The 18244-nt window shown below is 35.8% G+C and overlaps 1 protein-coding gene and 1 long non-coding RNA gene across 2 annotated transcripts; one reads left to right on the top strand and one right to left on the bottom strand.

Annotated features, from left to right (window-relative positions):
- The first annotated feature begins 4922 nt into the window (after positions 1-4922).
- On the top strand, positions 4923-7140 carry LOC144424512 (uncharacterized). Its single transcript, XR_013476743.1, has 2 exons — positions 4923-5216; positions 6114-7140. It is a non-coding gene; the product is annotated as an uncharacterized LOC144424512 (long non-coding RNA).
- Positions 7141-8474: 1334 nt separating this feature from the next.
- LOC120331204 (DDB1- and CUL4-associated factor 13-like) lies at positions 8475-17915 on the bottom strand. The gene is made up of 12 exons (XM_039398272.2): positions 17842-17915; positions 16319-16498; positions 15979-16178; positions 15117-15311; positions 14256-14443; positions 13628-13756; positions 13007-13132; positions 12051-12152; positions 11642-11714; positions 9639-9733; positions 9496-9564; positions 8475-8990 (listed from the first exon to the last, which is right to left on the bottom strand). Exons 2-12 carry the CDS (start codon positions 16386-16388, stop codon positions 8906-8908), a joined length of 1332 nt encoding a protein of 443 aa, XP_039254206.2. The 5' UTR covers positions 16389-16498; positions 17842-17915; the 3' UTR covers positions 8475-8905.
- Positions 17916-18244: the final 329 nt, after the last annotated feature.

The following is an 18244-nucleotide window of genomic DNA, read 5'->3' as shown; positions in this document are numbered from 1 at the left end:
AATACAAAAAGATCAGTAACATCTGCAATAAAAACAGCAGTACCCACTCAAATGACAGCTGGGGGACGGATACTCTTAGTATCTGCTCCATCGCGTGCATCTTACAGTCTTACCAGTTTACATGAGTGTCAATCGGTATCAAAGCTCAGCCAGAAACAAAAAGTTTCGGACTGCAGTTGGCGTGACGAAATGTTTTTAAATATATATTCAACAATAAGATTATTTGATTGCATACTACTGAAAGTTCCGCCTTATATGTCTTTTTCCGTTGCACTATTCCTTTACTGATATTCGATAATATGACGCTCATCTGACATAGTTCTTAAAGTGTTTAGATGTGTATAATCTTTTCCACGCTGTTCAGATGGGAATGCGCGAATATATATAAGAATTGCTAATATTGGTTTGCAATGCGATGAAATCCCATCTTGGCATTTCTGCCTCTCGCAATTGCTGCGTATACTTATCGGGGAAGTTCTGTGGCGTGGTTATCAAATAAAAAAAAAACATGGAAGTATTTTTTCTACTTCTCTACTACCATCAAACCTTGACATTTTGTGAAAACTTTTTCCATGCAACCTTTTTTAAAACATCCCCAACAACCACAATTAATTCTGTTATTAAACTTCCGAAACAAACACATAAAATCATCAACAGATGCATATCACCAAGTAGATATTGCTGAATTGATCTTCATTTTACCATTTTACATGTAATTCTTTTTGGTAAACCTGTTATCTGTCGTAAATACAGCACATTTGACAATGCTGTAGTGTGACTATTTTGGCCTCGCCGTTTTGATATTGGTAGTTAAAGCTCTTGGGGCTCTTTCAAACAAAGTTACATACAAAATATTGGTTGTAAATTTCAAAACATAATCATGTTGTTGGAATAACTTGGCATTTTACCACCCGTATATCATTCATTGTTGAGAATATTAATAAAATCATAAAATTTAAAAATCCGTTTTCGTGAAATTTTTGTTGTAGCTGAATTCCAGGGACAGCATGACAACATGCAAAAGAAGCACGGTCGCCTCTTTTAGTTTATGACAGGGTTTCTTAAAAGGGGACCCCGTCATCCTTGGAGGCCGCCGATCGGTTATCTGGGAGCACGAACAAACAGATCGAAATGCGAATATACAATAAAAAACATGTATTTTTATGGAAGAGAAGAAGCAAAAGTGTTGAGAGTCTTTGGTAGTTTGAAAAGCATTGGCATGGAACATAAGAATGAACTACATTCTTTCTTAGGGATATACTATAAAATGTAGCAATTTTCTTGTTCTCGTGATATCATTATCTTTCACTGCGTCGTCGTGATCATCCCGCTGCATAACAATTCTCGCTAACAAATAATTGACTGTTCTCCACCGGGCGTATATCCACTTGAACCACTGGCGACTGCATTAGCAGGCTTGTATTGTTACTTGCAACAAAAACGGGTATTTTGAAATAGTACTCTTAATTTTACGCGTATGTTTCGACAGTATTTCCATATACTGTATATGAGTCGCGACCCAAAGCTGGGCTCAACAAATACCTAAAAGTTATTGATTTTATTTCCTAGTAAATTTGGTGCTTGCGTAGTTTGTGCACCAAGATTGCGCATAACCCGAACATAGTATTGTAACAGGTTATGGTTCAGGTTGTGCGTCATTATAATGCACATGTTTGACGAAAAACACTAATACAAATATCTCAATAAATACCTAAAAGTTATTGATTTTATTTCCTAGTAAATTTGGTGCTTGCGTAGTTTGTGCACAACCTGAACATATTATTGTAACAGGTTATGGTTCAGGTTGTGCGTCATTATGATGCACAGGTTTGACGAAAAACACTAATACAAATATCGAGCCGTAAAAAAATTGCTCAAGGCTGCAAACTCCACACCCATGTAGAAATGATGGGCAATGAACCCAGGATGAATAATCACAAATAAAAAAAACCTTATGTCTGAAATAAAACTTGGGCCAAAAAGGTCCCCTTATCTGCCGGACTAATAGGTTTGTGTATATATTTTGTGACACGGTAGACAAGTCGTATTGTGAAAGCACTTTACTAGAATGAATGCAATGCGTTGAATCTCCATTGTTCTAAAGCAGGGGTGTGCAACAGGCGGCCCACAGGCCACAACCCGACCCACCAAACGCTTGTCAACACTATGATTTTTCGCCATCAAGCATAAAATACTAATCCAACAGTTTATGTTTAAAAAAGACGCTTACATTAGTAAAATTACATAATGATTTTTGCTCTTGTCGCTGCGTTAAACTTTTCGCCGTTTTGCGCGGTGTCTTTATGACTGAAAGGTGCGGTACGCGATAGACGCATTATCTTCTATTTCCTTTCCCGCGGCGCTCTGGTTGTTATTATTAATTTTTTAAATCGTTGTGATGAAAAAACTAATTTGGTCCACCGATAAACAAAAAGTTGCACATCTCTGTTTGAAAGATTTGACGGTTTTATTAAACCCTTCAAAGATGTAATAATTTATTTATGCTATATCAATAACTAAAATCGTGCTTTTTAATCGAGAAATCGCTGCTTTCTTTCTTTGAAAAAGCAAAGTAAGATGTTAACACCAAGTGAAGTAAAGGTATGCGAGTAGGTTTATTCGTCTTTAGATTGGCCATATATTTACTGATTGATATGCAACTGCTCATGGAAAGCGGTAAATGTAGTGAAAGAATGTTATTTTTGTCATTGATTCTCTCATTCTGCGACCAAAAACCACACAGGTTATTTGAATGAGGCAATAACGCAGAATAGGCCATAAAACATTAAGTATTTATGAAGTTCACATTCCAGTCGTTGATACCCGGTATATTGGTTTACTTAAAATATTATATTATTGCTACTTTTATACATGGGCTAATACATGCTTTTGTCTGCACGCCTTGGTGGTGAACTTATTCAAACCGTAGATATATTTTGTCGATCAAAAATTGCGGAAAATGACGTTCATTATTACTATCAAGAAGAAGCAATTAGTGACGAAGACGATCGTTATTAAACTGGCCTTTAATATGATAATTTTGTGTATATACATTGCATTCGACTGGGAATAAGGCTGACATTGTCACAGTTTATAACTGAAATTCATATTGTAATTTACAGAATTTACGCGGACAGATCTCTTAAACCGCACGTCCGATTCTGCTGTGATAATAGTTTTGTGATCGGAGGGCAGAAGTAGGTCAAGTCAAGTTTATTTTTTTTCCAACCAGTAAAAAATTTCACACGAGCACAAATTACGAGAAAATGATAATTACACAGTTTTACTGGAGAAGGGAAGTCGCGGGGAACCAAAGTTGGTTATCGAGCGGCGACACACATGTAACAATTCAATCAAATTGAGAATATATACAGTTTTCCAATTTGGTTCGAATAAAAATGGCAAGCAGTAAATTAGAAGTAGAAAATTTATTGTATATATACTGGGTGCAAGTGACAACTGAGACGCAGAAAAACACACATCGCGACAATGAAGATTTGTCTTTAATTAAATACCTAATATTGACAGAATCGTTATTGATACTGGGCAAGTGAAATCAGTTTTCAAATATATATTACAAAACTCTATTGAATCGACTTCTAAATCTTGATACGACGCTCTTCGATTCAATACTAAGGACTCATTGATTAACCGATTGAAAATGAAACTTGAATTATTTTTGATATTAATTGTGTGTACTTTGTTCATCCATCGTAATTGGATAAAATCTTGGAACAACAATGCGTTTGCTCAGACAGATCGAACGGGCACGCCAGGGAAACAAAGACAAGATGGCTTAATTAGAATATTATGTGAAGGGTAAATCAGTTTATTGTTTTTAAATTACATCAGCGTCGTCAGGATAAGTATAACAGTCTCGTGGGAGTTCGGCCATTCAGAAGCTGACACTAGCCGTGTCAATACATTTGATTGCACCTTTCGATAATGCATATATATTCTAAAAATAAAAGGCATGTGAACGCTTCGCAGTAAGTGCCCATGGTTTGGAAGACTTGAAGAGATATTAAATTACTTTCTGTCTCAATGGGTGCAGAAAACTTATGGATAAATTATGGTTTTATCATTATTTATTGATGAGCATTTGAACCAAAGTACGTTACACTGACGTTCGTAGGCCTTGATTTAAATTTTAAATAATATTACATTTATTCGACGCTGTTTGTTGAATTGAAAAAGTAAAATTGGTTTCCTGTGGGTTGACAGTCATAATGCAAATACGATCGGCATAGTTAGAGCAAATGATCCATATGGATGAGAAACGCAGTTAGCTGGTTACGGCTTTAGTGCTTTTCTACGGACACTACCGTAGTGTGAATACCAGGTTAGGGTTAGGCCATAATTTTATTCCGATTTCCCTTATTTCAGTTCCATTACGAGTTCGGGGAGTATCTGTGTTAGCCAAGTGAATATACCTCCTGCACATAGGCTTCAGTCCCATTACACAACTTGATGTAAAGTAGGCGAACGAAATTAGTTACCTCCATTTGGTACACACACACTTCTGGAGCGCCTTTCTAAGTGATGAACTATAAGCACGATTTTGACAATCCAGCTTCTTGAAGTATATCTTTGCAACTGTGGGCACGATGGTCTAATTGTTAGTTAGCGCAATTATATTGCGATAGGAGATTTAAAGGGTTTATAGTTTATTAATAACTGCCCGTACCCGTTACCGTCGCATCGGTTGCTTGTCCAGTTTTCCAACGGTGAAATGTTTTCAAAATTCATAATCCGTCGTCAACGCGAATACAATTGACAATGATCATAACTATCCGCGTAGTGAAAAATGTTATTTCAATAGAAAATTTCCCTGCCTACGTTCCCTTAGTATACGTGTTCGATGCCGGACATTCCTTTGGAAAAAACTTTCATTTAGGCGGATCAGCCAACTGTGTCGTCTGTGATGTTATACAGCAACGGCGTTTATGCCGAGAAATAAAATGCCGCAAGTTTATAAACTTGTGGCCACACGACTGAGGCTAGACGTCGGAATAAATTGATAAGACACTTTCGTTTTAAGATTTCAACTTATACAGCATATTCTAACTTTCAAGTAGATTGATTTATAATTTTTACGCCGACTATATTTCACTGGGAATCTTTAAAATGGAATCGAGACAAAGCTTAATCGCAAGGAATTCACTCAGCATTGGTAATTTTGAAGAACCCAAGAAAGTCGAAAAAATCAACTATTGGTAAGTTAGTTTTAGTATTTATAGATATCATATGTCATCCTATAAAAGATAGAATGGGATTTACAACACAGTGACAGTAGGTGAATGGTGAGTTAAAAAACAGAGAGGGGCCTAAGTGTACTTAACTGAGAAACTATACGAGTGAATCTTGTTGTTGATATATCCACAGTGTTAGATAACAATCGATGACGAATAGCGTGTTGATTCAATTTATGTAGCAATTTTTATCCTTGTTTAATGCGTATACTGATCCACCTCCACAAAAGGATAGAAAGAGGATAAGTAATTGTTCCCGCAGATATTTATTAATTTAGAGCATATAAGAATTAAATATATGATCCTGAAAAGCGGGTCCAACGTCTAGAATCGATTGACCGCAATCAACTTTATAAACAAAATGGACTGATTGCGAGTTTATGATAATTGCAAAAATCATTTCTTTAATACTATCAAGAACTTCATTAAAATACTACATATTCTATAAGAGTCGCATATTCGCATAGCATATCATGAATTGCATAACGAAGCTTTTGAATTTTTGATGAGAATTTTATGAATACGGAATTCAGTAGTTTTTAACCCGATGGTTCCCAGCCTTTTTGGGTGCATTGCCTTTATATTGCCTCTGTCTATTGGAGACTGTTCAACAAGTGGCATTAGATACTGTTGGAATATTTCATAATAAAATCATGTCATGTGTATGTATCACAATAATACTAAATAAGTAAAGAATATAGTATCACAGGCAAACACAAAGTAAAATTTCCTCCCCCCACAAGAGTAAAATCATTCCCTGGGAAATCCCCAGGTTGGGAAACGCCGACGCAGCCTTAGTCGACCTCAGTTTCAGAATACCCAAATAATTTAAAATGACCAAATTATTTCTTTCATTTTCAGTGTCAGACGGACCGCAGTATTAGCATACGCAGCTTGTATATTGACTCCAGCAGTTGGGCTGTCAGTTTACTTTTTACTATTCTGGAACCAAGGATAAACTGAAATAGAACTTAATAATATAATAGAGGAACATACCAGGAAGAAGAAAAATGCTGACGACAATACGGAGCCACCACAACTGGGCACAAATGTACATAACGTCATGCTTGTAAAAGTTTGTATATACAGTAATTGAAATTATTTTTTATGGCAAAAAAAAGTGTTCGTAATGGAACAAATCGGTAGTCGAACACGAATTATATTTGACTACCGAGGTATCTACCTATATTTTCTTTGGCCAAATAACCATCTTGACTGTTTTGGTAATGTTCTATCGCCTGTCAGGTAGTAGGTTTTAGAGCTGTCGAAAGTGCATGTGATAACGACAACGTACCAACGCTCCCACAAATGAAAATTATCTTTATTTACTACGTTGAGAATCGATGTCTTTAATCACATTTTGCTCAAAACAAGGTCATGCGCACTCGCCTCAGAAGTTTCATCCGCAAGCGAAGTTACGGTCGACATTCGAAATGCCAAGAGCTGTAAAATTACATGGACTGCGAGTTATTGTGGAATTTTTCACTCGTTTTATGCTCAGTTTTTTTCACCAATGTAACCAGCACTTAAATGTAGTTTTCATGTATTTCCACAGTGTTATCATATGTATTTAAAAAAATTCAAAGACAACGAGAAATCTTGTTTAAAGCCCGCTTCATTTCAAAAAGGGAAAGTTGGGCAGATAATTCAGTTATTCCAATCAACGAATAATTATCTGATTGACTTATTGACTATCAATCCCTTGAGAAATCAATTCCAGGAAAAATTTATTAGGCAATCGTTCGTATTGAAGAGTGTTGACTGCGTTCGACTAAACCTGCTGGAATCTGTTTTTTGGAATATAATATTCCTAACACTTAACATGTCGCGCCAACACCCGGGATTCACATTTCAGATAACATACATATATAAGGCGCATTTTCAAGATTTATCCCACCGTTAACTTACTCAAATTATACAAATCAGTCTTTTATATATATACGGAATATTGTTTTTAGTCAAAAATTTATCTGTAAAATTCGATCAGCAAATATACACTGATCTATATTTCCGGTTGTTTCGTAGAAGTTATTCACAAGTGGGCCTATAACGGAACATTTAAAAAAAATTCTAGCTGAACGGTTAGACAATATCATACACATACACTGTATATTCTACACAGTCTCACAAAAAACTCGCGTTTTCACAAATATTAGAGTCCAATATTGCCCTACGCAGAATTTAATCAACAGTCTCACAAAAAACTCGCGTTTTCACAAATATTAGAGTCCAATATTGCCCTACGCAGAATTTAATCAAGCAAAGAAAGTTCGCTTCGCATGAGAACGTTTAATACATTTTCACAAAACAAGTAGCCTATTCCAGGAACCCTGCATGAAGGCAATTCCATTTGAAGTCGAGAAAGAAAGCTGACGAAACAGCTTAACCATGGTATCTACTCCGGCTAAAGAAGTTACGCCGGATCGGTTACACCTTTTAACTACCGAGATCTAAATCTAAACGACCTGTGTCTCGTTTGCGATGACTTATCGCCAACCCCACGAAATTTTACACATGTCCTATGAACTCTACAATAAACCTGATATAAAGTGTCGAATCGTAGAAAAAAAAAATTGCAGACTCATTTTCCGCCTTTCCATAATTTTATATTGTCACAATACATCATGAAGCGGATCACAGTGTAAACAAATTGCCACGAGCCTCGACAACCTGCAAATGCCTTGCATACTGATGTACGCAATTTAATGTGTAAATTGTCCACTATACTGTATTTCTATAAAAAACCTGCAATATTGTATTTATTTACAACTCAAATGTGCAACAATCCTATTCCCTTTGTCGGTTATGAATTGCGTAGTGAAGTCACGGTTTAAGAAATGCTGTCTCTTGGATGACTACTAACGACCCCAAGCGATTAAGCTGGATGCGGTAATTTCATTTCGACCCCCTCCTCCCAATTTAGAGGTGTGACACCGCACTTTGAATTCCCAGCCTAAAGATCTTTGAATATCCAGAAAGTAGGGAATATACCAATGCAGATGATCAGCCAATACATAACACATTTTTGTGGGTTACAAGTAGTTTATCGCTAATAGCAAAATACACCCCCGTCCGCCCTCCCCTTAAATTTGAAACACCCTCCGCTGTACCAATTCATCAGGTTACACACGGGCCATGCAGGTCGAAAAAAACTCATCTAAAGTTACTCAGCAATATTTCCAAGTAAAAAAGACAACTTATAATAGAATGAGAACACCAATGCAGTAGTTAACGGTTTATATTCATTTGGTGTCAGCTCTTAACAACAACTAGATCATGTTTATATATCAATGTGGCAGTGATGCGGAAATGTACTTCTTTCGTGTTAGAGCGAGCAATCATCTCAGAATTCCATTTGAACTGTTTTACTTATCTTAATCCTTGGCAGAAGAGGAGGCAAAACATTTGCTGTCCAGGTATTGTTACAATTAGGCACAAAGTAGCCGGCGACTCAAATATGACTTTACTCGCCAAGAAACTGGACAATTCAAATATCATTCATAATTTATGACTTTTGGTTCGGAACATTTGATTATGCAGGCCACTTTTCCTATTCTATCAAATCAACTAGAGTCATTATATGATGTTCGAACGATCCTTCTTTCCAACTTATCGGGAAAACGCAAATTTATTCATTTATATATTTTAATGCATCAAACAATACCGACAATATTTTTTGCTCTTTCAACATCGAATGGAACCGAACCAGGTTTGCTGTGCCTTCTTCGATTCTTTTCTCTGCAAACAAAGTTTCCAGGGATCAAAACAAGTAAAAACAACCTGGGGGCTATTTTTCATGGAAAATATGAATAGAAGTACAGCAGTGCTCTCAATATTATGTAGCGTGGCACAACCAACATACACCCATACAACAACCCCCCAACAAAAAAACAGAACCCATAAATTCCTTGATTACTTTTTAAAGATGAAGAGTATATATTACAGACTTGAATTTCCGTTTGTGTATAATTTTATCCGACAATTTCAGTAAGCAAAATGGCTCTACACAAGGTATGTTATCTCCAACTATGTCGTAAACTAAATGACCCAGGTTAGTCTTTTTCTGTCTCCCTTTACGTATGCCCCAATGTTAAGCGAAGGTTTAGTGTGAAATTTTCATGTAGTTGATAAAATTTTAATTTGTGTGCCATCTAAAAAATTCATTTGTGCCTCGAAAATCACATCTGTTCAAGTGTAACATTAAATAATAAGCATATAAATAACAATAACGTAACAAACTTACTTTCTTCGCAAAGATTCCCTCATAATTCTTTTTTCTTTCACTGCACTGTAGATTGTCTTAGGTACATGCCTGAAAAAGTATCCATAAAATTAAGTTAGATGCAAGAATTTAGGATTTCATAAAATATAAGTATTGCGAATTACCGATGTCTTGCAATTCTTCTAATTTGTGGATGATGTGCAAATTTTTCTTTCAATTTATCACTGTAAATTGCTGCTTCTCTTTCTCGCGGTGTTAACTGTAATTAGAAGTATTTGTGATAACAGATTATGGATATATGATACAAAAAGTAAAATAATGACCTCCATACTACATTTAAATGAGAGATCATGCTATGCAAAATATTGATTTATTAAAACAGATAATTCCTCTCTAAAACATTCGAAAATATAAAACTTTGGAGAAATTATTTAAGGCAGGGTGGTCCAAGGATGCGAGGTTGGCGGGCCGCAAAAACTTTTCAGGATGTCCCGCAGGCCGCAGTCGGAGGAAACCCAAACCCCAAATCAAAACATTGCAAGTTTATATGTGAGAATTAGAGTTTACCGTTCTGATCAGTTTTATAAAGATGTTATATAAAGCCTTTTGGTATTTTAAAATAGCTTCCCGAGAAATGCTATGGTATTTTCGATATCTTTTTTTGTGTTTGGTTTTCTAATGTCGCTTAAAATTACATTCTTTCGTGACAGATATTACTTGAAAACACACCATGCACTGTGGTTGAACGTTGTTATGGATAAGAGAATACGTTTCCTACCAGTTTACCTCGGTCACCTTTTTTATCAAACTTATTGTATGATGAATTATCATATGTGACTAATTTTATTACTTTTAGATCGTGTGGCGCAAAGTCAGCGCTTGAAAATAGAAAAGTGTTTTTACTGAAATAAAGGCACAAAACGTCTCGCGAGCTCAAGGCACGAAGTTTAGATGAAAAGCGCAACTCATTTCATCGGCTTGGTCCTGTCTGCACAAGACAATACTTTCTCTTTGTACCGATCACAGGACGCCATTCTCATATTGACACCGTCTTGACGTTTATAGATACAATATTAGAATTCCAAACATCAATCTCGACATCGAGATAAGGAAAAGGGCTATACCCAGTTGGGATGGTTTAAAAATAACTCAAAAATGTTCTGCCAGATCCGGCCCATGGCGTCCTTCCAGCTGACCCGCAATAACACTAAAAAATGGCGATATTGGCGATGAGGATATTTCCCCGAGCATCGACTTCCTTGTTCATTTTGTAACATTGGCCAATCAGCAAGATGCAAATATTGACTTAACAATAGACCGGAGACCCATTCGCTTCCGCTCAGACACTTTTGTCTCTCGAACAGATTTTTAGTCGTGGTTTCAAACAATACCTGGCCTTCGCGATTTTGAATGCTATTCGTTAGTTTTTGGTTCGTGATTCCGAAATTGAAGTATGAATCAAACGAGTCAATCATCATTTTGCCTTCTTAGAAGTTGTAGTTTAATTGCAGTAATCAAAAATTGTTTAGAAAGAGTTGTGATAAAATAGGCTGAAATTCTCTACCGGTACGCAACGTTTTCTGTGAAGGATGCACTCGTAAACTCATTGTGCGTGCTTTCTGCGAAACTGTTGATGTGTACGTTCCCTGTGATAAAATGAACGTCAAACGTGCATTTTGCGCTGATAGTCCAAGTCACGTTAACTTTTATACGGCTTACATGCGGACATTCACAAGTGCAATTGTTTTGCTAACAGCCAAGTTCAGGATAGTTGTCTAGAAATCTTGTATATGTGTTTGCTATCTATGATGTTCTTGATCTATATTCTGCGATTTAGAATTTAATATTAAAGACTTCAGAAATGTAGAATTTATATTGTGGAATAAATTGAATGGATTTCCCAACTTTTGGGAATTCATTGTATTGCATTGACAAATATATTTGTCCGGCCCGTTTCAACACAGTTTGAGTCAAAAAAGTTTGGTGACCCCCGGTTTGGTGCACGCTAAAATTGTTCTGCGCAGGCCGCGGTTTGGACCACCCTGATTTAAGTCGCCAAATATCTATAAATTGATGAATTATATAAGTGTTACATGAATAAAACATGTTAGATGAATTAAATAGCAACATACGGTATATGCAATAAAATTCCAGAATAAAAACCTACTTTTCCTATTTTTTCTGATGCTCTTGCTTTCCATAATCGAATATTTGTTTCATCAGATCCGGATAAAACATACCTGGTAAAAATAAGATTGGCTCAACTAACAATCATCAAACTATAAAAACTTATTTTGATTTTCAATGCTTTTTGAGAATCTCTAGCAGGGGAGTATGCCTTATGGTGTCTGAACCCCCCTTTTGAAATGTAAAAAAAGCATTTAATAGGCCCATATAAAAACTCATCGATATCATTAAAACTCAAAAGGACAACATTTACCGACCGGTGTCAAATTCCCCAGACCCAAAGAAGTTGGGAACCTCAGACATAGGGAATCAAATAGCTGAGATTGGTATTTTAAAAACTATCTTATATATATATAATACATAACCAAACAATACCACATTGAGCATACCTGTTATCTGCAGACCAATTAACACAGAAAACTCTTTGCATACGTTTGGTATGATAGACTTCACGACTTCTTCCACTATCAACTGGAAATATTCTTATCGATCTGTCACAAAGTTTGGGTGAGGATAATTAAATCTCCAAGATTCGTCTAATTTTTATATACAAATTTGCTTAAATCTAAGTCCCGAACTTTTTACTAAAAGTGGAACAATACTGATAGGAAAGTGGGAAATGACCATTGCTGTTATATGTCATTCTACGACTGACATGGGCAAACTACAGCCCGCAGGGTAATTTAATCTGGCCCGCCTGATGCTGCCACGGCCAAACTAAAACCAAATTGATGTTTTAGCTAAAAAAAATAGCTGAAGGAATTTGTTGGTATTGCGATCAAATTCAGTTTTGGCACGACGCACGAGGCTTGTTTTCCACTTTTGCTTTTGTAACGATGTAAATATTGTTCATAAAATGTAATACTTTACATCACCCTCACATGGCCCACCAGTCTAAATGGGCAAAATTGTTAATCCATGTTCCAAAAACCTCACCCCCCCAGCTCTACATCAAGCCTTTTCGACTTATATTTTATTTGCTATTCACTCCAACTGAGCAAGACATAAAATGAGATAGTGATCAGAGACTGCCGACTTATCGATCTAGTGGCATGTTTCCTTTGCTCCGACTCAATAGCAACACCGCGTGTCTCATCACTAATTAATTATTAACTCGCTAATTATACAACATAATTCATCCAAAATCAATAGGCTATTGGTCCGAGATATGATGAATGCACATGCAAAATTTGGTGCAGATTCAACCTCGCTTTCGTGAGATATCGCGTAACATACGAACAGACAGACAGACAAACAAACAAATACCTATCAACATACTTACCGACCAAGATCGATAAGTAATAATTATCCACAGCTATATAATTATCAGAAAATCAATTTGTACCTGTCGTAACTCCCAGATACAAATTCTTTCCCTGTTGGGGAATAATCTATGTCAAGAACAGCATCAACATGATCTTTATGAATCATTTTTGCAGTCTTAAGATATCGCATATCGAATGTATGAAGGCTGAAAATAAAGAAGACCAAATAAAATACCTGGATTTTTTAAGTCATGTGTTGCCTTTAATGTAGTCATGTGCTATTCAACACAATGATGCCAATCATGCCCTACACAAAAATGTCCAAATTGAATTGAATATTCACATACCGTACATTCAAAATAGTTATGCTTGATACAATAAATTCTTTATTTCATGAAAAACTTAGAATACTCATACTTAAAATATGTACCGAAGTTCTACATGATTTACATCTGATTTCTATTCCATATACTATGAAAAAAAATCAATACGTAATTTTTTTTCAAATTTTTTCTTTAAAAAAAATATCTTTATCAAACTACTATTTCTCTGCAGAACACAAACCAATTTATTTATTGAATAGTGAATACATTCCATATTTGGATATACCATTTCAGAATGTTTTTCGTATAACAGATTATCATGGCCCTCTATAGATGTGCATGATTTGCAAATAAAAAAGCAAGTTAATCAAAACATACTCATGATCTTCAGATGCTGCAGTGAACATAAACGCTTCCATAGGATTCCATGCTGCAGCATTACATCGCATTGTCATTATAACTTTCTTTAACGGTGCAGATGCCCTGATGTCATATAATCGTATACTCCTAAAAAAGAGCAGTGTAATATATATAATATAATTTATAAGGTCAATATTGGAAAAGGAGGTATTTTTATTAGGAGAATGTGGGAAGTGGGTATATAAATCTGTTATTTCGCCGTGTAACATTTCACTTTGTGTTCCTGTGAATTTTGTATTTATGTAACAGAAAGTATGCAAATGTTTATGAAGTATATTTCGATACGGTATTAAACAGATGTTTTGGCTAAAAAATAGCTCAAGGAGTTGAGATTGCAATTAAATTCACTTGTGGGATAAGGCCTACTTCCAATTTTGCTTTTGTAACACTGTAAATATAATTCTGTCCATAATATGTAACTTTTTACGTCACACTTTTTGCCCCCAGTCCCCAAACCTTGCCCACCCCTATTTTAGAGTATGTTCCAAATGACCTGGGTTCTGGGTTCTTGTTCAATTAACCCTTTATAATAAATCTCATTTTACATTTAAATTGAAACTATGCAAAAGAATAAAGATAAACCTACCTATCTGATGCAGTACTAACACATATACTCGTTTCAACAGGATTAAATCGCACGCTGTTAACCGTATCAGTTCCCCAGGTATATGTACGTACTGGGTCTGCTTTTTCATGATTCCATATACATATTGATTCACCTGATGTTGCATACACTGGTTCTTTCCAATGATGGTCTATTCCAGTATATAAATGCTAAAACAAGAATGAATTTAATGCTCCCTACTGAAAAAATGATCAATATATAATTTTTCTATCTCCCCATACATATTGGAGTTGTGTTATAGCACAGTTCATTGCCAAATACATCAATTGAAATCAATAAAATTAAACTATAAAATCTAAAGTAGCAGCCAGGGTTGGGGAGTCAGAGCCGGAGTCATGACATTTTGGTGGAGCTGTAGCCAAGCTTACTATATTAGATGGAGCTGGAGCCAGAGCTACCAAAAATTTTAGTGGCTCCAGCTCTTAACCATCTGACTATTTATTCACATTTGTTATTTTCTAATAGCCTACTTATACAAATAAATTAAATATCTATATATATTTAAAAGTTTTAATTTGAAACCCTTTTATCATTGGTCGGCAACCGGGCTGCACGCGAGCCGGAGAAAGACAATGGGTATGAATCTGGAGTCTCTGGAGTCCAGCCCCGACGTGAATAATGAAGCTCCAGAGATGGAACCCCTGTGATTTAAAACCAGCTTCCTAGCTCTGATAGCAGCAGTTATAAATCTATTCACTGTATATTTTCAACAAATCAGAATCTATCCAGTTTGATAAATAACTGATTAAATTTTATACACCATATTGAACACTAGATCATCAACTTGCAACATTAAGATAGAAAATTTAAAAAAACACTAACTTTTGATATAATTGTATTTAGAGGAGTTGAAATTGTGTCAGATAAAGCATCAGTCGTCCAATGTTTTATTGTTTTATCATCACCAACCGAAATAATTAAGTTTCCATCAGGGGAACAAGTTAAACCACGGACAAATCCTGTGTGAGCTTGAATATATTGTAAACATCTTTTTGTTGTCAGATTCCAGTATCGTATCTTGATTGAAGTAAACGATTAAAATTATATTGAAAAAAAAGAAGCTTAAAAAAGTATTATATGTCGTATTATAATCCCATGGAGAACAGGAATGTGCGAGAGTTCCTGTAACAATAGGTCGATAACAGCTTCCTGCAATACCAAGTCCATACATCTGAAATAAATTACTGATCAACTATTTACATGGACTGGTACCAAGCCTTGGTAACTGGGGTCATAGTTCACCATATGAATAAGCCATTCTGTTGGCTTCCCCCTCCAAGAATATATATGAAAAATCTACTCTGTCATCATTGCCAAAATAAGAAAGAACTCAACTTTGAGATAAAAAAATATATTCCTAGACAATGAACAAAACTGCCAGAAAATGAAGTTAGAATGTAAAATGTGAAGTTTGCCTTTAAAAATGATCACATCATTAATAATATTGAGACAATATAACTGAGTGATAATTTGGTTGAGTTTAGATTATTCCTGGTATAAACATGTTCTACATATGAAGATCTGCAAAATGAACAAATTGACAAAATATCTACATCAAAAAATAAATACTCAAAAAAATTTATAAGAATTTTTTGCAAAAAAGAAGCAAATGATTATCTCATGAATTTCTTGCTCATTAATTAACTTATAAATATGAATTGAGATATTAAAAAAAAAATATTACTTCTCCATCACATGATCCAGAAAAAATTGAATTCAATCGTTGTCCATTCTTGCACATACAGCTGACGCCATCTTTGTGGCCATCAAGGGAAGCTAGAAATGGTTTTGCAAATACTCGTTCCAGCTTCACTGCATTCAAAGCCCTTATATATTCTCTTGGTGCTTCAAAGGGATGAAGTGACGGATCATAGTTTCTTTGAACTAGGAAAAATTGCATAAGCAATAATGCTGAAATATTACTGTGTAGAGAAATATATACAATTTTATACTATTTCAGTATTTCAATACAGGCACTAATAGAAATCTTTAGGTCACAATTGATAAGAACAATTATGACTTACCTTTGTGAATATCCCTGTTCGATTCTCTGATATAATCATCCGGATTTCTTGACAAAACTTTTATCTTCATAATTTTGACGCCTATTAACTTCAGTCAGAATTTATGGAAAGATAGATTATCTACTACAGTACTGCAGTACTAGGTATGAAATAGGCTAGCTTTAAGACTTTGGAGCAAATCTGAAAAATAAGAAAAAATTGTGGGCACGATCACCATCATGACCAAGAGCTCGAGTGGAAGTGGTTGTGATAATAAACAGAACTTAGGTTACCACAGTGGTGACTCCTCTACAGCCCCAGTCTGGATTTCATGGCCTTTTGAACGAGAAATCGGGCGTGCAATCAGAAATTCCCGAGTGCAAATAAGAATTCCTGGCGTGCAATTATAGCTTACAGCGTGCAAAAAAAACTGCGCCCGCGTGCAACTAACTTCAACATTGATACCTCTCAATACATTCGCGTAAAATTACCGGGATTGGATAAAAATACTTTGAATCACAGCAAAAATGAACGTTTGACCTTTGACCCCCAAACATTATTTCTACAGTTTGTCACTAATTTTGAGAGTGTTTGTGCAACTCTGAATACCGGTACCGTTTAGTACATCCGCATAAAATTATTGGATAAAAATACATTGAATCAGAGCAAAATGAACATACTTTGTCAATAAGTTTGGGAGTGTTTTTACTTAGAATTAATGAATAAAAAATACGTCAAATCAGAGCAAAAATGAACGTTTGACCTTTGACCCAAAACATTATTTCTATACTTTGTCACTAATTTTGAGAGTGTTTGTGCGACTTCAAATACCAGTTTCACAGTACATCCGTGTTTATTTATTGTATAAAAAAATACGCTGAATCAGAGCCGTAACTGGCCAGCGTCGGTGAGGAGGTGATCTTTTCGCCCATAACTTATCTCATGGGATTCCTATCATTCAACACGATATGGTCTTCTTCGCTTCGCATTTTTCGATCAGGCCAAATCTTGCAAGCTAGTATTAGTCGACAATTGTAGAGTTATAATTTTTTGGCATCTTTATACAGTTATATTACTGGTCATTGATCTAAAGACCATTTAAACCGATTTACAAAGGTGAGCAATTGCAAATTTTCGGCGTGCAGAATTGAATTCGCTCGCGCGCATTTTTGCGGAGCGCTAGCGTCTTCGAGCGTGCACCTGACATGGAATCCAGTCTGGCTACAGCCCATGGGCCGGGTATACGGCCCATCTAGGCTACTGATCTAGTTGGGCCACGGCCCATTGGCGATGGGCCGTAGAGGAGTACTACTGTACTATGTGAGAATATTTAAATTGAGTACAAGTGATCATTGAGTCCGGTGTAATTTAGTACCGGTACGGTACCACCCACATGTACCGGTACTTCTAGTTGGCCTGGCTCAATTTTTTCATATGTCATTTCTAAGCCCCACCTGACAACGTCACAAAAAATTACTCATGTACCAATGCATCAGTATTACCTTTCTAACCATTCTCTATGACAAAATGATTAAATTACTTACAATTTTCCTGCTGAAAACTTTGCTGTAGGCTACCTATGTCATGTCAGTACCGATATGTGGTAACTTCAAGTTGGCACATTGCACATGCGTTGTTGTTGATATTATTCATTTATCCAAAACTCCTGCCGGTATGCGGCGGTGCTGAGTTACAATACAATTTTATTTCGATCTTTCGTCTACAACAGGGGTCGGCAACCTTTTCTTGCTCGCGGGCCAAAATTAAAGTTGCAAGTCATTTGAGGGCCGCACATATTTTTTAGGAAGTTGAAAAACCGAACGGATGGTACTTTTTATAATAAAGATCAAGCAGTGATACATCTCTCGAATATAGTATAGACAATACATCCCATTTATTTAAACAATTATTTTTTGCCTGTAATAAATAGTTCAGCGCGTTCCCCTT

This window comes from Styela clava, chromosome 6, assembly GCF_964204865.1.
Source record: "Styela clava chromosome 6, kaStyClav1.hap1.2, whole genome shotgun sequence".
NCBI lineage: Eukaryota > Metazoa > Chordata > Ascidiacea > Stolidobranchia > Styelidae > Styela > Styela clava.
This window is presented reverse-complemented; position numbering and strand designations above follow the sequence as displayed.

What these genes read in the sequence shown, in the direction of transcription:
- LOC120331204 (XM_039398272.2), bottom strand. Translation starts at nt 16,388, where the DNA reads ATGAAGATAAAAGTTTTGTCAAGAAATCCGGATGATTATATCAGAGAA. An exon ending in CTGGATCATGTGATGGAGAA is followed by an intron (nt 15,312 to 15,978) that starts GTAATATTTTTT and finishes ACTTCAATCAAG; the next exon opens with ATACGATACTGGAATCTGAC. An exon ending in AGAAGAATTGCAAGACATCG is followed by an intron (nt 9,565 to 9,638) that starts GTAATTCGCAAT and finishes ATACTTTTTCAG; the next exon opens with GCATGTACCTAAGACAATCT.